Source organism: Gavialis gangeticus, unplaced genomic scaffold (genome assembly GCF_001723915.1).
Source record: "Gavialis gangeticus isolate Ggan-Ray unplaced genomic scaffold, GavGan_comp1, whole genome shotgun sequence".
In the NCBI taxonomy this organism is placed as follows: Eukaryota; Metazoa; Chordata; order Crocodylia; family Gavialidae; genus Gavialis; species Gavialis gangeticus.
In genome coordinates, this window is record NW_017729032.1 from 244028828 (window position 1) to 244050492 (window position 21665).

The 21665-nt window shown below is 38.6% G+C and overlaps 1 protein-coding gene across 1 annotated transcript in view; it reads left to right on the top strand.

The window, feature by feature from the left end:
- The first annotated feature begins 451 nt into the window (after positions 1-451).
- CADM2 (cell adhesion molecule 2) overlaps positions 452-21665 on the top strand; it is a 466246-nt gene continuing 445032 nt past the window's right edge. Inside the window, exons 1-2 of the mRNA XM_019523900.1 lie at positions 452-497; positions 10836-10922. Of these exons, the coding sequence (XP_019379445.1) occupies positions 452-497; positions 10836-10922 (133 nt within the window). The remainder of the gene's footprint in view (positions 498-10835; positions 10923-21665) is intronic.

The following is a 21665-nucleotide window of genomic DNA, read 5'->3' on the forward strand; positions in this document are numbered from 1 at the left end:
GAGACTATTTCTTTAATGTGCATTCCTAGAATTGTGTTGCTACCTTGGCTAAATATAATATTAGAGAACAAGGGCATTTATTTATTTGTGTATCATCTATATGCAAGTAAAACTTTCTCAGTGTTCTACAGAAACCCAGCTGTTACCTTGTGATAAATTGCTTACTCGTGACTTGTATTGCCTGTAGAAGCTGTGTGTCCAGTTGCATTAGAACTTGTATAAAAATGGTACTTTGAGACAGGCAAATCATGTTATCTCAATGCCTTTAAGAGGAGCCTTTAGGGTCTGATTATACTCATCTTCAAGTCTCACCACATGGTAATATACTGTGTAATGTATTTCAGCCTGCAAAATCTCCTCAACTAATGTGAATCATCTATATCTGGAATCCTGTACTTTAGCAAGGTCTATGTTTTAAGATGATATGCTGATCTCCATCATGCTAGTTACGATGAATATTCAGGATAAAATTACTACATTTATAGCATGCTTTTCAGGTATGTGGAACTGGATAGTCCCCAGTACATTTCTATAGTCAAATTACCACATAACCAAAAGAGTCAAGACATATAATAAACTAGTGTCAGATTTCAAGTATTTGAGTTGTTATGCTCCATGTCAAAAGCTTGCAAGCTATTAACAATTATCATAGCTTATAACCTCTGTAGGAATACTGTAGGAATTCCCTCTCGTTTTACTGGATCAGTAACTGTTAATACTTTTATATCATATTTTTTTCAATTATATTGTTTGAAAAGAGATGTTTTAATACAATATACTGCTGGACATAAAATTTTACTTTGGGAAAATGATGTTGGGAATCAAGTTACTTATGTACATTGCTTTCCAAGCTCTACTTCATAAAATGCATTCTCAAGAAGTTACTTGAATAATTAAATTCTAAACAATACAATATCCTTTTAAAATTACCACATTAAGTATTGCCTCACCCTATAGCATGTTACATTTGCAGGGCAATAATATTTATTTTCTCCTTTAAAAATATAAATGAAGAATCAGATCAAAGTTATTGTCAGATGCAAAGAAACTAACAGGCTATTCAGGTATGGCAATTTCTCGGTCTCTATATTAGTATATAGATCCGTTCTTCAAGCAGGCTTTCACTCCCTCAGTTATTTCCTAGCCAACCCAGCATTAAACAAGTTCTTTAAACAAATTCATGTTGTCCTGTTCTAGATACTTGGAGGGTCTACCTGTTGCTTTGGCCTACACAGGCCATAGTTGTACATAGTTCAGCAGTTCAGTACATTGCTGCTTCTTCCAGTTTCACTCTTTACCTTCTGGGGTTTTTAACTCCCTCATTTGTAGCCTTCTCATAGCTGCAGCTGCTTAGCCAGGCTGGCTGATTCCTCTTAACAGAACGGGCTACCCTGTTCCATACCTTCCCTTCCCTCCTCCCCCTCCAAAAGTGGACTCTCCACACTTATCTCCTCTCCCTACCTTCTCATGAAAAGAAGTCCATGCCCATATGTGCAGTTGTAGATCAGGAGGGCCCATACCTCTTCTAACAGCTGCAAAGTGAATATGGTGCCTTGATCCATGAGTATCTGTCATGACAGCACAACATGGCAATAACTTCAGTGATTTAGGATCCATTGTCTGGGCTGAGGTATTACACATATCCAATGATTCAGGATAGTAGATTGAATAGCCCACTAGGACCAGGATGAAGCATCTCTCACTGGTCCTTGGCTCCAAGAAACCTGCAGTATTAACCACAACCTGTTCAAAAGGGAGACTGGAGATAGGGATGGCAGTGGTGGCCCGTAATTGGCATGTGGGGCTACTAGTATCTCTGGGCATGACTGGAAGTACCTCTTAATTTAGTCATAGTTCCTTGGCCAAAAGAACTGAGTGATCACCCTCTCCTGGATTTTTTCTACTCTCAGGTGGCCCACATGGGCTATGTCATGCACCCATTTTAGTGCTTGGCTTTGGTGCAGCTTGAACACCAACATTTGGGTTCCCCAGGTCCTGGTAGTCGGACCCATCATGACCCACATAATTCAAAATGGGGATCCAGAGCATCTAGGCATGGGTTTACTATCTTTCCATTTTCTCTGTCCATATAAACAGGAAATACTGTGCCTTCTCTCTGGTTTTGGATAAAATGTGGTTGCCTTCTGAAGGACACTCTCTCCCAGTCTGGTGGGTTGCTAAAGGAGCCTGGGTCCATGGGATTTTCCTCATGGTCATCTAATTTGCATTGGACTCCAACCCCTTTTGCAGACCTCCTACCTAGCCTCCTTTCTGTCACAAGGGCCTTCTTCCCAACCCTCTGGTGTTCCTAGCGTAGGAGGGCTTGGGATCTGAAGATCTCTGAATCAATGGGGGAATATGTTCTCAAGTTGGTCTTAGAAACTGGCTCCTAGGGCCCATTTAGACAGTTCATGCATGATGCGAGCTAAATAGCCCACTGATCCCAGGCCACTGATATGCCTTAGACACCTGCTTAAGAGTTTCAGAAAAAGTTTTGGGTATGTCATCCTGCTCCACTTTTATAAGCATTTCCTCTGTGTCTGCCTAAGTCTGGAGTTCCCCACCCCCTTGCCTGTTGGGTTTTACCTGCTCCAGCAGCAGCAATATAAAGCATTTCTTTTCTTCCTGAATCTTTTGCTGTAACTCTTGCTGCTCCCATAAAGCTTGTTGCTGCTACCAATGCAGCCCCTCCATCCTTTTTAACACTGTGTCAGGTTCCATTCTACTGGCTGATGGTTTGACTGTGCCTATGTTCTCCACCATATGTAAGCGGGTTCCCACCTGTGAGCTTCTTCAGACAGGCTTTCACTTCCTGAACCATTTCCCAGCTGGGAAACAGTCTTTAAATGAACAAAGCAAACGAACAAAACCTTGTTGTCCTGTCCCAGATGGTAGGAAGGGTGCCTTGTGGCACTGGCCTTCATACTGTAGGCTTGCTCTCTACATAGTTCAGCTTGTCATTGTTTCTCCCACATTTATATTCTTGGCGGCTCTGCTTTCTGGAGTTTTTCACCCCTAGTAAGCCAATCCCTCATTAGCAGCCTTCTCAAAGCTACAGCTCCTTAGCCAGGCTAGCTGACTCTTATTAAAGGGACAGACCACCCTGTTAAAGTGTTTATTCATTAATATCCATACATTGAATAACAAGTGAAAATTTTATTTCTAGGTTTCTTGGAGGATTTTATAAGATTTTTGGACATATGTTCAGAAATTCACAACTCACCAGTTACTTAATTATGGGCCTGATTCTACAGGATTAGGTCCTGTATCTGTAACAGCATATCTTAGCAAAAATCAGAATATTTTCTAAATATGCTGTTTTAAGTGTCAGAGGAGTAAAGTGGAGTACAATATGGACTCTTTGAGGAACATTCTTTGTGTCTGGACTTATTTCAGAGTATGTACTGCAGAGGTCAGTAGTTGAATTCCAAATGGTCTTGATACATTGGAGAAATGCCCCCTCCCCCCCCCCGATGAAATTTAATGAAGTCCAAGTAGGAAAGAGAAATCAAATGCATGAACCAAATAGAGAATATCTGGCTAAGCTATAGTTTTGTACAAAAGGATCTGGGCTTATGATGGTTCATTGAGTACAGCTCAACAATGCAGTACTGCTGCAAAGGAAATCTCATTTTGGGATAGATTAATAGGAGTGTTATGTGTAAGACATGAAGGGTAATTATTCCATTTGGTACTGGCAAGGCTGCAGTCCTGTGTCAAGAGATATATTAATTGGGACATATCCAGACGAGAGCTGGAAGAATGAGGATGTGTAGTTGGAACAATTGAGTCTGTTTAGTCAAGAGAAGAAACATCTGAAATGGGCGTCATCATACCAGTTTTCAAATATCTTCTTTAAAAAGTACACTGGGGGGAAAAGGCAAATTTATAGACAAACATAGAGACATTTTGAAATCAATAAAATTAGTCATGTTTTTTTTAATAATGCCTTTCCTATGAAATTTTCATCTAACTCAAGCTGAAGTGTTTTTAAACCTGAAAGCTTGCTAAGAAAAAAATTTCCAGCTATTTAAGTTGGTCTAATAAAATATCAGATTCAGATAATATCAGATTCACCCAGGGAATGTTGTTTGATTATGTCCTTAGACCAACATGGCTACAACCTCCACCCCTGTAAGGCTTAGCTGACGAATTTAATAAAACTGGAGTATTAATGAAATTCAGATGGAAGGATTTTTCAAAGTAAATACGTGTCTGTATGCAACAGAAAGTTTAAGTGTGTAGCTTTCACTGAAGTCAGCAGTAGATTCATATTTGAAGGAGTGTAACAAGTTGAGGTCCCTATCTCTTTTGTACCGGCTCTCATTGGTAGAATTAGGGAAAAGTCCTACTGTTAGCCAATTATTTTCATGTCATTTTTGCGCCTAAAACAAAAACAGCTATTTTATTGTTATAATTGCAGTGTACAGAGCAATTTAGCATTATATTTAACAAGCAGAAGTGAAAGAAGAACAAAGATACTGGATTGTAGGGACCTATACATGCATAGCTTTATTTTCACTTCATTTTCTCCGGTAACAAGTTAGGCAGGCTGGACAACCTATGCAAGTATATAGTTTTTTTTCAATTTTTTTCTTTTTTTTTTTCCCTTCCCCCTCCCTTTTTTGAGCTATTGAAATAATTACAAGGACATATTCTTTCAAAACACAAAATCCAAAATTGAATAATAAATCACTTAGAAGAAGAAATGAATGCTATATCAAATCTTTCTAAAAAGGTCCACAAAAAATGAACACTATAGAGACAGCTGAGGGTGGAAAAAATATTGAGCATCTTGTAGCCATCATTTATCAAAGGATGTAATTTAGAAATTGTTGGCATACAAAACGCAAAAAGCCAGAAAGATATATCATAGAAAAATAAAACATACAATACATTATTGATATTCAGGAAGCAGGGATATATCAAGCATTTCAAATTCTGAATCCAGTTTTTCACCTGTAGGAAATATATTATATTTTAAAGACATTATTGTTGTTGCTATTACTATTCTTATAATATTATTATAACCAAAACAGAAAGGAATGCTTTGTTCTTTAAAAAAAAAAAAAGACATTTTAATTTAGGATAGTTTTGTAAAAAATAACTGTTGGTTTATGGCTAGCTGTACTTTTATCCCTCTTTTGGTCTTTCAAAATTCTCACTTGGAAGATATCAGATCTTTCCTATCTTAGGGTGAAATCATGTGATTTCCCACAGTTAAATTGTTTAACTGTTGGACATAGGCACAATATAAGATAAAAAGGACATATTTAAAAAGACAACAAAAGACCTGTATCCATATTTACTGTACCACTATTCCTAGAAAGTCCTGTCTCACACTAGGGCTCTAATCTCTGGGATATGGGTCTCAGTAACCTCCCTAACCTCTCTTTTCCTCTGTTCTTAATGTTCTTCAAATGCAAGCAATGATGTTTTTTCATGGATGTACACTTCCTGCCCAAGATCAAATTTGGTGAGCTCCCCAAAGGGCCAAGCCACAAGCTCAAGGTAAAAAGACTTTGCATCATTCAAGTGTTCTGTAAGAACTCTCTCAAGTTGAAGGATGTTATTTCTCAAGTCACTGTTTTGCCTTTGTGTTTGTTTCCCCAACAGGCTTCTTCATTTAGTTGAACAGAGTAAATATCAGGTCGATACAGAACACTCATAAATTATTACAAGCCTCCAAATTCTTCACAATGCTTACTGAAGTCTGGTACCCAGGAGAAGGGAGAGTGCATGAATAAATTAATCATTTTCATTGTCGATTATTATTTCTTGCAGAACATCAGGAAAACTTGACATTTAGTTTTGTTTAGCTACCTTTATATTTCCAGACCTCAGTCATTGATCCAGTCTTCGTTACATTATGTTCTGAAAATGAATATGGCCCTATCCAGAATCCCATGAAACAAAGCAATTTTACTCATAGCCATATTTTCAGGATTCATGTCTGATATAGTTTCTTTTTACTTAAACATTTTCTTGTGAAAACAAAAGTTTTAAAAGTGAATGACATACATAGTGAGTTTGAAAGAAGATTATTTGAAATCAGGGAAAGGAAGATGTTAAAAAATGGCAGATCACCAGTAGTTTCAAGAATATCTAAAATATAAATAGTTGTACACTTAAAGTTTTGTAACATTCTTTTGAACAAGTGTATTTTCTTGGGCAAGTACTACCTAGAGTTTTGTTATCATTCTCTAAAGAGAACTTCTGAAGTGAACTTCTGAATTCCATCTTTTTTCTTCTCCCTGTTCAAGTAATATGTTGTATTAAATTTACAACATATTGGAAATAGTTTAATTTTGAACCAACTGTGTCAAACTTAGCTTGAAGTGTTTCTACTGCAGAGAAAATCATCTCCACTCGATGTTAGAAGAGGAGTGAATTTACGAACTAGAACTAGATTTCTGTACTGCTAATTTAATTCTTTTTAAAGAATATATAGCATGTAGATGACCGAATGGGGAAATATCTCCCACTCAAATATTCTTCTTACCTGCATTTTAATTTTAATACAGAAGTACTAATTTTAATCAGGGTCTTATTTGCTAGTGACAGTGCACTTGTGTAATAAAAGATGATATCTCCCCAAGAGAGTTTTCAGTCTAAATAGATCAGAAAGTTAGGGAGAAAGAAGGGGAGTATTGCTAACCTCATTTTATACAGAGTTAAAATGGCTTGCAAAAATTCACAAAGGACACAAGTGACAAAGTCAAAATTGCAGTGCTGATATTTTGTGTGAAATCTTAGATCTACTGCAACCAAGTTTTGTAATTGCCTGCACTAGAAAAAAAGTTTCATTCTCTGCACCCCATTTAATATTTTAATCAAAATATCAACCTTTTTCTTTCAACATCTAATTTTGATGTTACTAATTTCAATAATTAACTATTCTTTGCTTATCTCCCTCACCCTTAGCAGAGATGCACCAAAAAGAGGAGCATACAAATAGTCAAGGAATTTAGGTGGTATGGGAAAAAGCAGCTTCTTTAAAGAAGAAATGCTTCCCTTTTTCTATAGCAGGTTTTACTGCAGGAAATTTACAGAAAGTAACAAAAGTAACAAAGAAAAGAAACTTAGATATCAAGAGGAGGAAAAAAGAAAAAGAGTTTCTTTTCTGAGAATAGTTTTCAATAATTTTGTGGGCAATAATGAAAGAAAAATTAATGTGTGGCATCAGGAGGGTGGGGCATAAATGAAAATAGCTTCAGCTAGTTCTCTGCAATAGAAAAAATATATTTTTAAAGAAGATTTTCTGCTAAATTGGATGTTGTGCAGTCTGAACTTTACCAATTGACTTGTAATTGGACCATGCTGTCAATGGAAAAAAAATTACAAGTATTGAACATGACATTTATAAGAACATTACTGTCATCTCAGCTACTTCTGTTGAATATGCAGAGAATTATAATTGGTTTAACAAGGCTGGTAACCTGGATTACTTCCAATTATAATGCAGCCTCATTTACACCTGCCCTTTATTTACTGGTATACTGTAGGTAATAATCTTTTAGGATTTTTTCCCTACTCAATGTCTTCAAAATAAATAAGATCTATCTTCCTGTTTTGTTTGATTTGGTTTTGATAACATTATTTTTTTACATGATGTCATTGCCATTTAACATAGGTAGGGAAATTCCTGTTTCTTTTCTGGGGGCTCTCCTCAAACATTTACTCAATACTACATTTTTACTGGGTTCTGAAGTACTAATATTAATGTATTCTTGTGTACATAATCCCTGAGACCAAAAACATGGACAATATAATAAATGGGCATGTGGATGAGCTGGATTCATGTAAGAGAAAATGTCACTTATTAAAGAAATATGAACGTGCCACTAAGTTTGCTTACAACTCTGGCAATATTTCCTCAACCCTGGCAATTTCCTCAACTGTAAATTTTATTAAGCAATTTTGAAAATTTAGTGAGAAGACCACAGCTCAAAGGCCTTCAGTAATGGAGAGTTATTCTTGCTAAAATACATCTTATTTCTCAGGACCAAGCAGCTCATTCAGAAAGCAGGATTGATTTCAAGTACAATAGGGCCGCTTTGTTCTGTTTTCATGGGCAGGGGTATGGTACCAACATGGGAAGGTACCACTGGAAAAAGAAAAAAGATTAGTGATATAACAGAGAACTGACATTTCTTAGCTAAGTTAATAAAGTTACACTTTTAAAGTTTGTCTGTATGTGGTTAGATTTTCCATAATCCTTGCCCTTTGCATTATTCCCTAGTTTAACTGCATGTCACAGCCCAGCTGGGCACTGTGAGTGTATCAGTTTGGTTGCAGGCTGACTGGGTGCTGCAGCTGTATCAGCCACTGGGCTGTTTGGTTCGGGATAGAGGCGGCGGAGTTGGGAGTGAAGCAAAGACAGGTTTCACTTATAACAGTAAAGATAAATGTTACTTATAGCAGCAAAATAGCAACTAAAACATGTTTAAACAGCAAAATATTGTTTACACTTATAAGAGTTAACAAAAAGGTTAAGCTAATAAACAGACAATATAGCAATAAAAGTTAAAAATTGGCAGGGATAATAAAAATAGACAGACAAATTGACAAAGAGTTCCCACTTGGTTGGCAACTTATCGATAGTCCCTCAGTGCCAGGTACACGTCAAGTTGATCCAGCGAAGTCAGGCGTCCCTGATAGACACGGTTGGAGGGAGCACCGGGGAGGGTCCCTCAGTCAGGATCTGGTCATGCTCACACTGGGAGTCTGGAGTCCGGGCTTGGAACATCAATGACCATACTGTTCTGTCCTTCCTACTGGTCGCCTGACGTGCGTGTTCCTTTATATCCTTCCTATGCTAATGTGTTGGCTTTAGAGCAACTCACAGTCTTACCCTACAGCTGTTACCCTATGGGGTTAAAAGATGTTAGAAATTATTCTAATAGGTTACTGCCTAAACTTGGGTTTACCCAATAAGCAAATCACACCACATCACTTTGGGGTCTGAGATTAGCATTTTTCCCCACCTAAGTTTAACCCACTGGGAATTTTTTGAAATTGTTAATTATACCTTGTGGTCAGATTTTTCAATTTTACCGACCTTTAAGCAAAAATTGTTAGGTCAGCTAAAGTTTGCAGTTTTGTTTTCTAGTTCTGCTTCTTGGGGCCCATGTTAGTCTTATGATTAGTACAGACAGTTAATTTAACATTACGGTTATGCTTCTGACAGACAGGATACGTCTGCGGGAAACAATCTTGCAAGCTTTGCCTTAGCTAATATTAACTATATGCCATTACCAGATGCTTTTAAGAAGCAAATCTTTTTTTGCTACAAGTTGCTTATTAATCCCTTTGGTTCTGGCCATCACAACTGTATCAGAGATGTTCTACTGGGAGATCTGTTTGTAAGGAAGGAGGTATGAGTTGCTTGAAACTCCCACCTGTGACGAAGTGAGAGAAAAGGGAGCAGAAATGAATGAAGAGTTAACTTAACTTTGGTTCTGCTGTTCCTTCTTCACATGTGCCAGCAAGAGTAGCTCTTGTTTTTCATTGAACAAAGATATCCATGGAATTACTATGCTGAAGATGTGAAAAGTGATAGTACTACTATATTCAATGCTGGTTAGGCATAAACTGGAGTAGTGTGTCCAGTTCTGGTCTCTGCATTTTAGGAAAGATGTAGAGAAACTGCGGAGGATCCAGAGGGCTCCTACAGATGTGCAGGGAGCCTGCTTTGACATGCTGGAAATCTAGCGTGTTGGAGGAGACCCTATTAATCACAGATCCAATTGCTCAGCTGGTTGATGCTTGGTTAGGAATTGAGCCATGGATGTCTTGTTTCCTAATTATGTGAGGGAGTACTGGGCACCCAGCCTCATTATTCTCACTGTGCCCAGAGCCACAATCCATCCAGGACAGTGGTTCTCACCCTTTTCTGACTCAAGGCACCCCTCGTTAGATTCGAGGCATTCCTCAGAAATGCCAGCCTACTTTTCACTCTTTTTTTGACTACAGAAATGTAAGAGAGTAATTCTACTGGAAGAAGAACACTATGGGTCAGAATGATTTTAACATTCTGGAATCTTATTTGAAATCTCTGGGTTTGTCTTGTGAATCAAGTTTGCATGCCTAACAGTGCTAACATTGTGTGGCACCCCATGGCACCCTTGAAAGGATTTTAAGGCACCCCAGTGGCTCGCATCATCCTGGTTGAGAATCACTGATCTGGGACCTAAGGGAACTGTGTAAGGGATCTATGGCTTATATTTGCGCATGATGAACTTGAGTACCTGGGAAGTCAATGGAAGGTTTCAGTAATGTCAGTGGGTGCAGGATGAAAGCACAAATGACAGTTAAATCTTGTGTGTTTAGGGTTAAAAAAGTATACTGTTACACAACATTAGTTAGCAGTTATTGGATACGTATTTTAAGAACAGTTTGATTTTTTTGGGAGTATTTCTATAAAACCTTTCAAAACAAAATTCCCTTCAAAGGTAATTCCAGAAATGGAAGGATAATTCAACTTTTTTGTTTTTCATGATCAAAATAGCGTATTTTTGCACACAATATATGGGGTACTCACAAGAAAAATTGTCCTTTAAAACTAATGTATTTTTCGAGTTTTCAAGGTGTGGATTTGTGTGTGTGTGTGTGTGTGTGTACTTGCACGTGATTTCACTGTCTTTCCTGCAACGGTTTCCAGGGATTTTTGTCATAGCCTAACTAAATTCAAAGCACGTGTCATTTATCCTGACAGTCATGCGGCAGAAGAAACTGTGATCATCTGAAATAAATTGGTCAAATAATCTTCCAAATAGTTGTCATTAGCTTTGAATCAGCAGTGCTAACATTTCTCTATATTCTTACTAACTCAGAACTTCTGTCTAATCTATCTTTGTTCTCTTCTCCTTGTGCAAACTTTTCCTTGGTTCCAGTGGCTGTTACAAAGAACAAAGCTAAAGGTGAGTTTGTTTCCAACTCTTGTGCATGGCTTTGCAGTGCACGCATTATCTTTTAAATTTTTGCTTCTTTTTTTTCTTAATACCAAAACTGGCAAAAGTGTTTATCAGACTTAAGCCATGATTGATTAAATTTTTGTGTTTCCATAATTGTATAAATATGAAGTGTTTACTGTTGGTTTTCAGCCCTCATCCTGTATTTATAGTTTTCTAGCTGGCTTATTATAATTATTGTACATATAAAACAAATCCTTTGTAGTTTGCTTACTTTGGTACATTTCATGGCAAGAAAATGTATTTGGAGTTTTATTTAAACTATAGATATAATGATAATATATCAAGGCAGTATATATTAAGCCAAAATCTTTGATTTATGAAAAATTCTCACTATTATTTTAATATCTTCTTTAATTTTTGTCTCTACACATAGTCACAAATATCCTATATGTTTTTGAGCAAGCACTATAAAACCCTCATAATTACACCCCTTTTCTTTTTACATATATAAAAAAGATTATGCTTCCATTTTTGTGACAGCCTACCCTTGCTCACAGAAACATACTACAGTATAACCTCATAAATCAAGTGTGCTCGGCACCGAGCACCTGCCAGAAATTTGAAATTGCTGGATTTTTAAAATTGGTGTGGAAGCTGGTCTTGGAGCAAGGAAGTGGGGGGGTAGCGGCTGCTGGTCCCGGAGCAGCAGCCACAGGCAGAGCACTGGCATGGGGTGGTGAATGGTGGCAGCAGCCACCACGTGCAAGCTTCTTCCTCTGTGGCTGGGAGGGCAGGGACGGGTGGTGGATGGTCCCAGAGCGGCAGGGGGTAGTCCTGGATTAATGATAATTCTGGATTTTTTATAACCAGATTTATGAGGTTATACTGTATGATTTTACATGCAAAGCATGCAGAATCAGAAATAGGGTCATTCCCATTCTTTTCAATCTGACTATAAGGGAAAAAATACTTTAAATTATTAATCGTTTATCTTAAAATTAACCATACAAATAATATTGTATATGATCATCCCACCTGTCATACAGTTAAATGAGTTGCCCTCCAGTATTTGAAGTACTTTACTTCATAGTCATAAAGGATTTTCACTTATTCTGTCCACTCACAGCCACCATTGGACCAGTCATTATTTTATTTCTTACTGTGATACATCATCAAGGAAACTTAATTCTAGTTTGTTTGATAATTCTACCAAGATGCTGGCACAAACAGGCTGTATCAATTACAGTCTTACTTTTTTAAACATAAAAACCCCAGTGTCTTCCACTAACCACAACAGTGTACATTTTCTGTTAAAAAGTACAGAATTCCATAATACTGTTTAACATGTTTCAAACCGTCCCTATGGTGTATTTTTCCTTCCATATTTTCTCTCGAGCATTGCTTATAATAATTTCAAAAGGTGATACATATTCGGCTGCTTTGTACCATGGGCTTCATTTGATATATGTGACTTACTATAGTTTCCACCCTAATGAGAAGAACAAAACACATTTATAACTCGTGTTTCAAAATTGGGATCTGACACTTATGGAGAAACATGTTGATTTGAGACTGTTTGGCACAAACATCTGACACTGGTGATCCAATTGCAAGATCCAGCCCTGAAAGTCCCAGTTTATCTTCATTGTACACTAGGATTTTTTTCTGACTGTGAATTTCCCAGTGTAGCTAAACATTCTTTAACAATATGCTTTTATACATAAAAAGTCCTAAGTTTCTAATTGTCTCCATTTTTAACAAAGTAGCAATTTAAGTATCTTAATGTTGACTTATATCCACTTAAGCATGTACTTTTCACTCTGAAGAGATAATGTTGAGTAAAACTTTGCTTGCATGTCTGAAATGCCAGGTTAGCTGTTTGCTTAAAATTAAAAAGTCTGAGCTTGTATCTTATAATTATTAAACCTTAAAATATCCAAATTTAGTGTCAGTATTTGATATTTACAAAAATAAATTTAAAATTATGCAAGGGTTTCCTTGATTAATATTGGGACAGGCCTGTGTCATAAGGGAAGTCCACTGAAAAATACTGAATGTTGTCTTTATATACTATGTACTTATGTTCATATGTACAAGTATACCATATATAACATATGCATATACTAGTAATTCAATACTAAAGCACAAAAATGAATAGGAAAAGAATTTATTTAGAAACTGAGAATTCATGATTCTTATAAAAAGTAAGAAACTGGCTTAAAACTTGTTCTTTTGATGCATGATTATCCTACTTATTAAAATTCTTCTTTTAGCTGAAACTTTGCATGAACAAGTAAAAGTAAATATCAGTGGGTATGATGGATTGGAGAGAATCTGCTTGAAAAATATCTATTTTTATCTGTTCATACTATATGTTTTTCAGTAGGGATGGTCTATTGTTGTAGACAAGATCTAGAAAAAGTACAAGGATTATTTTCGTGATTTTTTTTTTTTATTGGGACAAATGTAGAGTTGGTAGAGGTAAAGATGTTGGGCAATCTTTTGGGCACAGAGAAATCTTCCTAAAATCTTCTAAAGTTTTGTTTGTCATATAATCAATAGTGACACTTGGCTAAGTTGCTAAATTCTAAATCATCATTATCATGGATTAGAGCAAAGAAATAAAATGGTACAAAGATGCACACTACTGATACAGATAAGTAAATTACCTAAACCCACACCTGGCACTTGGACCGCTTGAATATATGCAGCGGATCAAACAGAGATGCATTTTCATGTGTACTCAAATGCTAAGACCTATATTAGGAAGCAGAAGTATACATGGGTTCTGCTCATCTGTAAATATGAATAGATGTTCATGAGCATTTGTTCATTCACTGATGAGTGTGCTGCAAAATCTTATAGGAAAATAGTATTAACAAGAGTATATTTTTTGTAATGCTTTATTATTCATTCTATATGGGTGCAGGGAAACATTGGTTATGCTATTTTCTCCCTAACTTTCCAATAAGCTTAGAAAAGGGGCATCAGATAGTTGCCATTATAAACTGATATGATGATGCTTATAATATTAGAAGAAATAAACTATAGTTAAGTTACAGCTTAAAACTTCTGTTTCCGTTCATGCATGACTGCCTTATCTTTCTTAAATAAACACCACAGAGGTTCTATTGTCCCATCTTCATTTACCAGGTCTTCAGAAACCCTACAAGATTCAATTTCTAATATATGGTTTGGCAGGAGTGAAGTAGGCAAGCACTCACTGCTTTTTCTTACTGCTCTGGCTGAGCTGTGAAGATTCCATTCTTAATCATTTCCAGGTGAAGCACTTGCTGCTTACTACTTCATTTAAAACTGTGACTGATTAATAGTTAAAGGAGAATCCTATGCTGCAGACTGTTTCTGTTTTGAAACTACTCTCACCAGGTACCTATTTCTTGTACCTGTGCAAGAATTCCCAAATTTCTTACTGGCTTCAATTCCCAAATTTCAGTTTTGTGCTTTCATTGCAGTAAGGGGCATTTCAACATCATCCTTCCTTTGGAATCCATAGGGCCCCACAGTTTTCCAAATGGTCAGCTCCTTTCTGAGAATTTCCTGAATGCATTTTTCTCAGGATGATTAGCTACATTACTTTCTGGAACTTATTGCATTATTGTGGAACTTCCTAGCATTATGCATGTTTGCACAGGCAGTTTGTCTCAACTCCTTAGCCTTGGGCCTTTGGGAAGTTTAAGTGACTGAGAGGTAACAGATACTCACACATTACCACAATTATCCAAGTTCTGTATAGAGGGAATTAAATATTTCTTGCCTTCCTCTGAGTCTTCCAGGAAGCCTGGTCCAAAAAATTTTAGATTTTATTTCAAGAGAGCCAAAGCTGAACCAATGAATCAGTGCCAATCATGGGCCCTTTATGGGAGATAATTATATGGGGGATCATCATGAATCATTTGGGGAATCTCAATAGACCTGATCAGGTGCAACTAGTTTGTAGAGGTTACAATCTCAGATCCTTGATGTACCACTCTAGAATTGCTCAATACAAGTTTCTCAAATAAGGTATTGGTTCTGTCAAGGCTTTCCGATGAGCACTTCTAAGAGATGGCTCTGTGCTATTGCTGTCCTTACTATAGCTAACCAAGACTCGCAGGCATGATAGCTTGTCAGAGGCAACAACGATAGATCAATTTTGAGAAGGAAGATAGAAGTTAAAGGCCTCATACTTTTCCTCAGTAAAATTTAATTAGCTGAGGAGTTGATGTCTGTACCTGATGCTTTGACATGTCCTGTATTCTTGGAGTTAGTTTTAATTAAACTGCCCTTGGCAAGACCAGCACTCCTGACCTTATATAGATGAATACTTGTTGCAACAGCTTTGCTACCTTAAATTTGACAGTCAGAATTTTCACAGCTATCCTTCCTGGAAGAGAGGAATGACAAATCCACTATGAAAATCTCAGATGTTTGTGGTATATTGAAAATGACAAAAAGGTCTTCCCCTTTATTTTAGAAGATGCTGAGAACCTAGGAATAGACATTTTTGAGGTATCCAGAAAAAGCACTTGCTATGGATAGAACAGCAGTGACTGCCCATCATATTCTGGAATGATTGGCAGAGGAAGTATGGAAACATCCCCACATTATCCGGTATCAATTTAAATTGTGGATGTAGTTTATCGAGTCTCCTCTCAAAGGGAAATATTACATTTATATTATGATCCTGGTTCCTCTGTTGGAGGTAGAAAGAAATCAATACTTCAGTCTCTCCAAGGTCTGCATTACCTTGGTGTCCTGAAAAGGTACTATTTGATCAAGATACTGCCAACCTACTATTTTCATGTAGGCCATAGTTAAGTTATACACACATAAATGTGTCTTCACATTGCATTCCCAGCAGTGTTTTGATGCCATAAGCCTTATTCTCTGTAGCCTGAGTGTTAGAGAAATTTTATGGAGAATATCTGTGTTGCATTGCTCTTTTTCTGAGGGCTAAAGAAATCCTCTCTTTCTTCTGTAAATTCCCAGAAATATATTTTTTAATCAAGTGTACTCTTTTAAGATACAACTGTACTTTTTTATTTTGCTGTGGCATGTTTAATATGCCACAAAGATATTTCAGCTGACTCACAAACATAAGACTGAGTTTAGCAACCCAAAATTACTTTAAACAATACTGCCTTATGCATGTATCCCAGTTCCTAATGTAAACAAATCATCCTTAAACCGTCAAATTATCTAAATGTATCAATCAAAAAAGCAAAGATCATATTGGACTTGATTTATTTACTTGATTCATATTAACTCACATTATGCCAATGCAATTGGTTTCAGCTGTTGAAAGATCAAGTAAAAGGTGGGGTTGTAAAGAACGTGGTAATAAATATAGTGCATAACTGCTTGAATACCTATAAAGTAATTCCCATTGACTTTAAATCGGGGATCAAATTCCAGTCAGAGCATTGCTAAGGGCCTCCTCAGTATTAACACACCTGTCAGTCATTTTCTTGATCCCACTATGTTGCTTGATGATATTTAGCATGTTTTTTAGCATTTGTTTTTTGGATTTAACGTATTATAGCCCCCTGTGTTACTGTAATATATATAGATGTTGTAGGGCTTGCTGCCACTGCCTGGAGCTCATTTCCCTACAGACGGTGACTGGGTGGTCCTCACCTTCATATCACCTGGTCTGCCAGGAAGCTGGTCTTATGTTTCTTGTCTGCCACGACTTTGATGATATTATATTGCTAGGAGGCAATGCCCAAGGTGATCCTACCAGGTCTGAATCCCTGTTTTCTTCTGTGGGGTCTCAAACCTCCCCTTTACCCCACCCTAGCCTCTCCAGATGGCACTTGTAGTTCTCTGCAGCCAGATCTTAATGCTGCTTGTTGGTCTACTATTCTGCCCTCAGCCACCAGGATGACTGTCAGATCTAGTTAGGTGTGCACCCTTCCAGGGGCTGGCCTTGGTCTGTAATCAAATATCCAAAAGAAAGCAAAACTCGACTGCTCTCAGTCTCCTTTTCAGGCTCAGTCCATGTCCCCTTCACCTGGGGTCAGGTTCTCATGTCCAAATCACAACAGACAAAAAACAGTTAATCCAGTCACTGCTCTGCACAGGCCTAGCCCGGCTTACTCATGAGCATTCACAGTCCCAATGGGATCTTTCCCATGTGCAGTGAGGCTCTAACCTGAAAACAACAATTCTTCTGGCCCCTCTCCTGGATCCTCAGCTGTCACTCCACTCCAGAGATTATCAGAAGCCTTCTGTGGGCAGACCTCCACCTGCCTCCTTCTCTAGGTCACACCCACAGTGTTTCTCCAGCAGAGTTTGCAACACTTGTCTGCGTGGATGCTCAGCCACTCCTCTCTCTGCGGCTCACAAAGAATAGACCTCCCTCTGCCCTTCTCCAGTGCCAGAAATACCTCTGAGCAGCTTTCCTCCCCCAATCCGGAGTGTGATGCTGCTTCGGAAGTGTGGTGATTGCTTCTCTTCTCTTCCGGTCTCCAGCTGCAGTCCTGTCGACCATCCATGCTGTAAGTGTTGCTTGCTTTCACTTTCCGTGTCTGTTGCTGCTGGCTGCTTTTCTTCTCCTGACTTCCCCTGCCCAGCATGTAAGGCACCTCAGGGCTTTTGTTTATTCGCTCTCACTCCTTCACAGTTGCTAAAACCAAATATGTTTAACCTTATGATGAAGGAAGTCCTAAAGCCTCCAGAATATCATGTTTATATGACTGCTTATAAAATACATACATGTACCATATTTACTTGACTATAAGATGACTCCCCCAACATTAGACTCCATATATGGAAAATTTATGAATGTTATAATTTTCCAGGTATAGAATCTAACTATTGAAGGTTTGCCTTGAATTTATCCCCCCTCCCCTCCACTGCTACAGCAAGGCAAATAAATGTGGGGGCTCAGGTAGCTCCCTTGCTCTCTGCCATCCCCAACTTCTTCCCCTTGTAACTCCTTCAGCTCCTCCTTACTGTGGAAATGAGGAGCAAATTTGAAAACACTAACCTTGCAATAGACATCCCTCTAGTAATTTGAATTATAAGCAAATTACTTCGGGTACCCATAAACTCAGTTCATTGAGAATTGATGCATTTTACCTTTTTTGAAATTGCTGGAAGTTTTAGCACAGGTACTCAATAAATACACTTTTAAGCAGCACTTATGTACTTACCTATACATAGTGCGAACTATGCATGATATTAGTTCAAAGCCAAAAGGATCATTATTTACTATATAGTTCATTGGGCTGGGTCCCAGCAGAGTCAACAGTGTTTCAAGTCATGATGACCCCACAGCTTGGCACGACTCAGCATGCATGTGGATTCCAGACACCCCCCACAAAGGATCCATGTGCTATTTAGACTTCCACTCATGATGAACTGAGTATTTTTGTCATGAGTCCTGGGAGGCTCCAAAAGTGTATATACAGATGAGGCACAGGGCAATCTGGTCTGGCTCTAATTCACAGAAGTCCTGGCCGTACCAATCCCATGGAACAGGCTAAGAGAGGGTACAATAGAGAGATTCTGTGTAAACTGCTTGGGGACCCATTTGGTGATGGCTGCCAGACATTTAAGGCTAATGTAGAAACAGAAATAATTGGAAATGGAAAGAAAAGTGTATTTCAGCTGTGGGAGTGAAAAGAAGGTCAAAATATATTCAGTGTAGTAGCTCACCATGGCTTGAAAAAGAGAACGCTGAGGGGGGACTGCATGCAATTGGGCGCTACAGTATATCTTATTTTGTGTAGGTTCACATCAGTCTACTTGCCTCATATGGTCCATGTGTTTTAGTCATGCCCTATGTTGGTTGCACTTAATGAACTCCATAGTTGGTTTACCATTGCTTCTGGCAGCAATTTGATGACAAACAATGTATTTAATGAGCTTTACTTGTATGCAATTACAAGATGAGGGACTTTTTGCCCAGGCTGACTGGGGGAAAAATCCTTATCTTGTATTCAGTTAAATATGGTATGTGGAGATAGATTCATATATAGGTTTTTTTTAAGAACAGTTACAGGGTGAATACATAATTCAATTTCATTTTTTGAAAGAAAATTGAAATCATTGTTAGATATTTAAGTAAAGACAAAATGTTATGCTTGATATCACAGGCAGTCCTATTCTTTATGATTCCTCAATATGACACTTCCCTGCTGTGTTTTATGATCAAAACTCTAGCATGCTCTCTCGGGACCTGGTAAAAACATCACCTGGTCTTTTCCTTTTTACCAGGGTGCTCACCTCCTTGTGAATAAAAACAAATATGGACAAAATGCATACGTGAAGGTATAGAATTCCAGGTGATAGCTTTGATTTGACTGAAAATTGGAATTATGTAAAGGATTCTCAACATTGATTATTCTCATAAATCAGGTGGAAATATGTTTTTATGGAACGAAAGGTCAAGAAATTCATGGAGAAAATATCACAATATTTTGTTTGCATTCTGTTCTATTATGAATTGCTGCAGTGCCACATAGAAGTTGTCATTTGAGTGCTTTATGCCATCATTATTTCCATTGTGCCAGCTCATTGTCTGATTACCTCTTACCTGATGCACTGTGACTGTGATTGAGAGAATGTAGGGCCATGAAGGCCACAAAATATAACTCCCAAGAGTACTGTGATAGATACTGTTTAACATAAAATTGAGACAAAACAAAATATTTAGTTAAGTTTCCTGATGGAAAAAAATAGAGAATGCCAAACATATGTTCCCATAGAAAACCCTATATAGTACAAGTCTTCTAAAAATATATAATAAGTTACATTGAATTATATACTAATATCTATGTATCTAGCTAGATAGCTATACATACACTAAGGATTAGTGATTAACTTTGCTGCTATTTGTGAAAAATTATCTGCTACTTCCTGGATTCCTTTTCACATTATGGAGTCTCATCTTTTCTATTATCATTGAGAACAATGAGAAATATTGACCATTTTGAAAACAGGCACTACTCTATGTGACAAATTTGAAATCTGAGATTGAAAAAATTAAAATGAACACTATTCCTAAATATTTCTTTAAAAGCAACTCATTGCACAAGATCTTCTGAACAAGTAGGAAAGGAGAACTAGAGTACAGTATGTGTTTGTGTAGGGAAAAGAGGAAAATAAAACATGGGGAAAACTATTGAGGAAAGGAAGGAGGGAAATTTTAGTTGGTACACAGGAAATACAAGGGAGGGTACAGGAGAACAGAGAGTAGTGGAGTACAGGGTATTGCAAGGACTGGAAAAAGGGGGTGGCAGGAGAAAATATCCATGATGCCTTTAAACATCAGTTTAATCTAGTTTGGGCTTTATCCATTAGTGGAACTTAATGACTGTGGCAGAGCACAGGTTGTGCCTGCCTCTTTAAGGGCTTAAGCAGGCTGGAGATCCACCTGCAGTTGGGAGCAGACCCAATCAGGAGGGTCACATGGCACCCAGGAGATTGCCTGATTGGTGTCAGGCTAGGCAGTCAGGGTATAAGATAGACCCTGAGAGTAGAGCCAGGCAGTTGCAACTGGGGAGCTGAATGGTGAACATCTCCTGGCCAGAGTACAGCTGTCTCCAGAACAGCTGGAAGTTAGGGTAGGAACTATGGGGATGGAGGAAGTTCCTGGTCCTGGGGCACGAATTGAAACTGGACCCTGATCAGGTTGGATGGTGTGGTGGGGCTGTCAGCGGCAGGGCAATCTCTGGGAAATGCCACACCTTTGCCTCCCTAGTGAAAGGCAAGTCTGGGGTACCAGAAAGTCTCAGCCCCTGCTGCCTTATGGGCAATGTTCCCTCTAAGCTGCCCACGTCTACAGCCATACAGGTTTTAAAACCATGCCGCACACAAACTTACAATGCCATGCACCCACCCAGAGAGGAGCTGGGCTGCAGCAACAAGCTGGGCATGGAGCGTGGCAGATGCCCTGGGGCCATGCGGAATACTTACCAAAGATAAACTCAGGCTGAGGCTGGGGCCAGAGAACTGCTCCCCAGCCCCGATGCCATGTACCTCCTTGCTCCCGGAGGTGAGGTGGGGGCTGAGGCTGATGCCAGGGAACTATTCCGCTCCCCTGCCCCTCCAGCTGCATGTACCACCTGGGAAGCTCCTCTCCTCCCTTCCCTTCACCCCTCCTGCAGTATAGGCAGCCTAGCTCTCCTCCACTGTGTAAGCAACCCCCTTTCTTCCTCCAAACAAACCACACACCATTCTAGTTCTAGTTTAGTACTCACTATTAGTTTTACGCAAAATCCATTACATGAGGATATGTGTCTATTAGGATGAGTGTAGTCCAGATCCATTTAATGGATTTTGTACCTTTTGGTATGTTAGCTGTTAGGAGGAGGCGCTGTGATCTTCCCCAGGGCAGTGTTGCAGGGGGAGGTGGGACCAATTCAGGACTGGACCAAAGCGGTGCACTCATGGATCACTACACCTTAGAGGGAGCATTACTTGTGGGTGACCCTGTGGAGGGGAAAGGTTGGGGGAGCACACCCCAACAGAAAAGCATAGGCCCATGGCCCACAGAGTAGGCCTTGAGGCCCACAGAGCATAAAGCCCAGAGGCCCCATTGAAGGGATGGAGTAATAGCCCCAGTGAGGGGACAGAGTAGAGGCTCAGTAGGATGGAACAGTGGGTCCAGGAGGGGTCCAAAGTGACTATGTGGTCCACAAGCTCACAGAGTGATGATAGTGTGTGGAGGGGCCTGAGAAGGTGGAACTGTATGAGAGAAAGGGCTAGCTGCCAAGAACCTACCTCTAAAATCTTAACTGG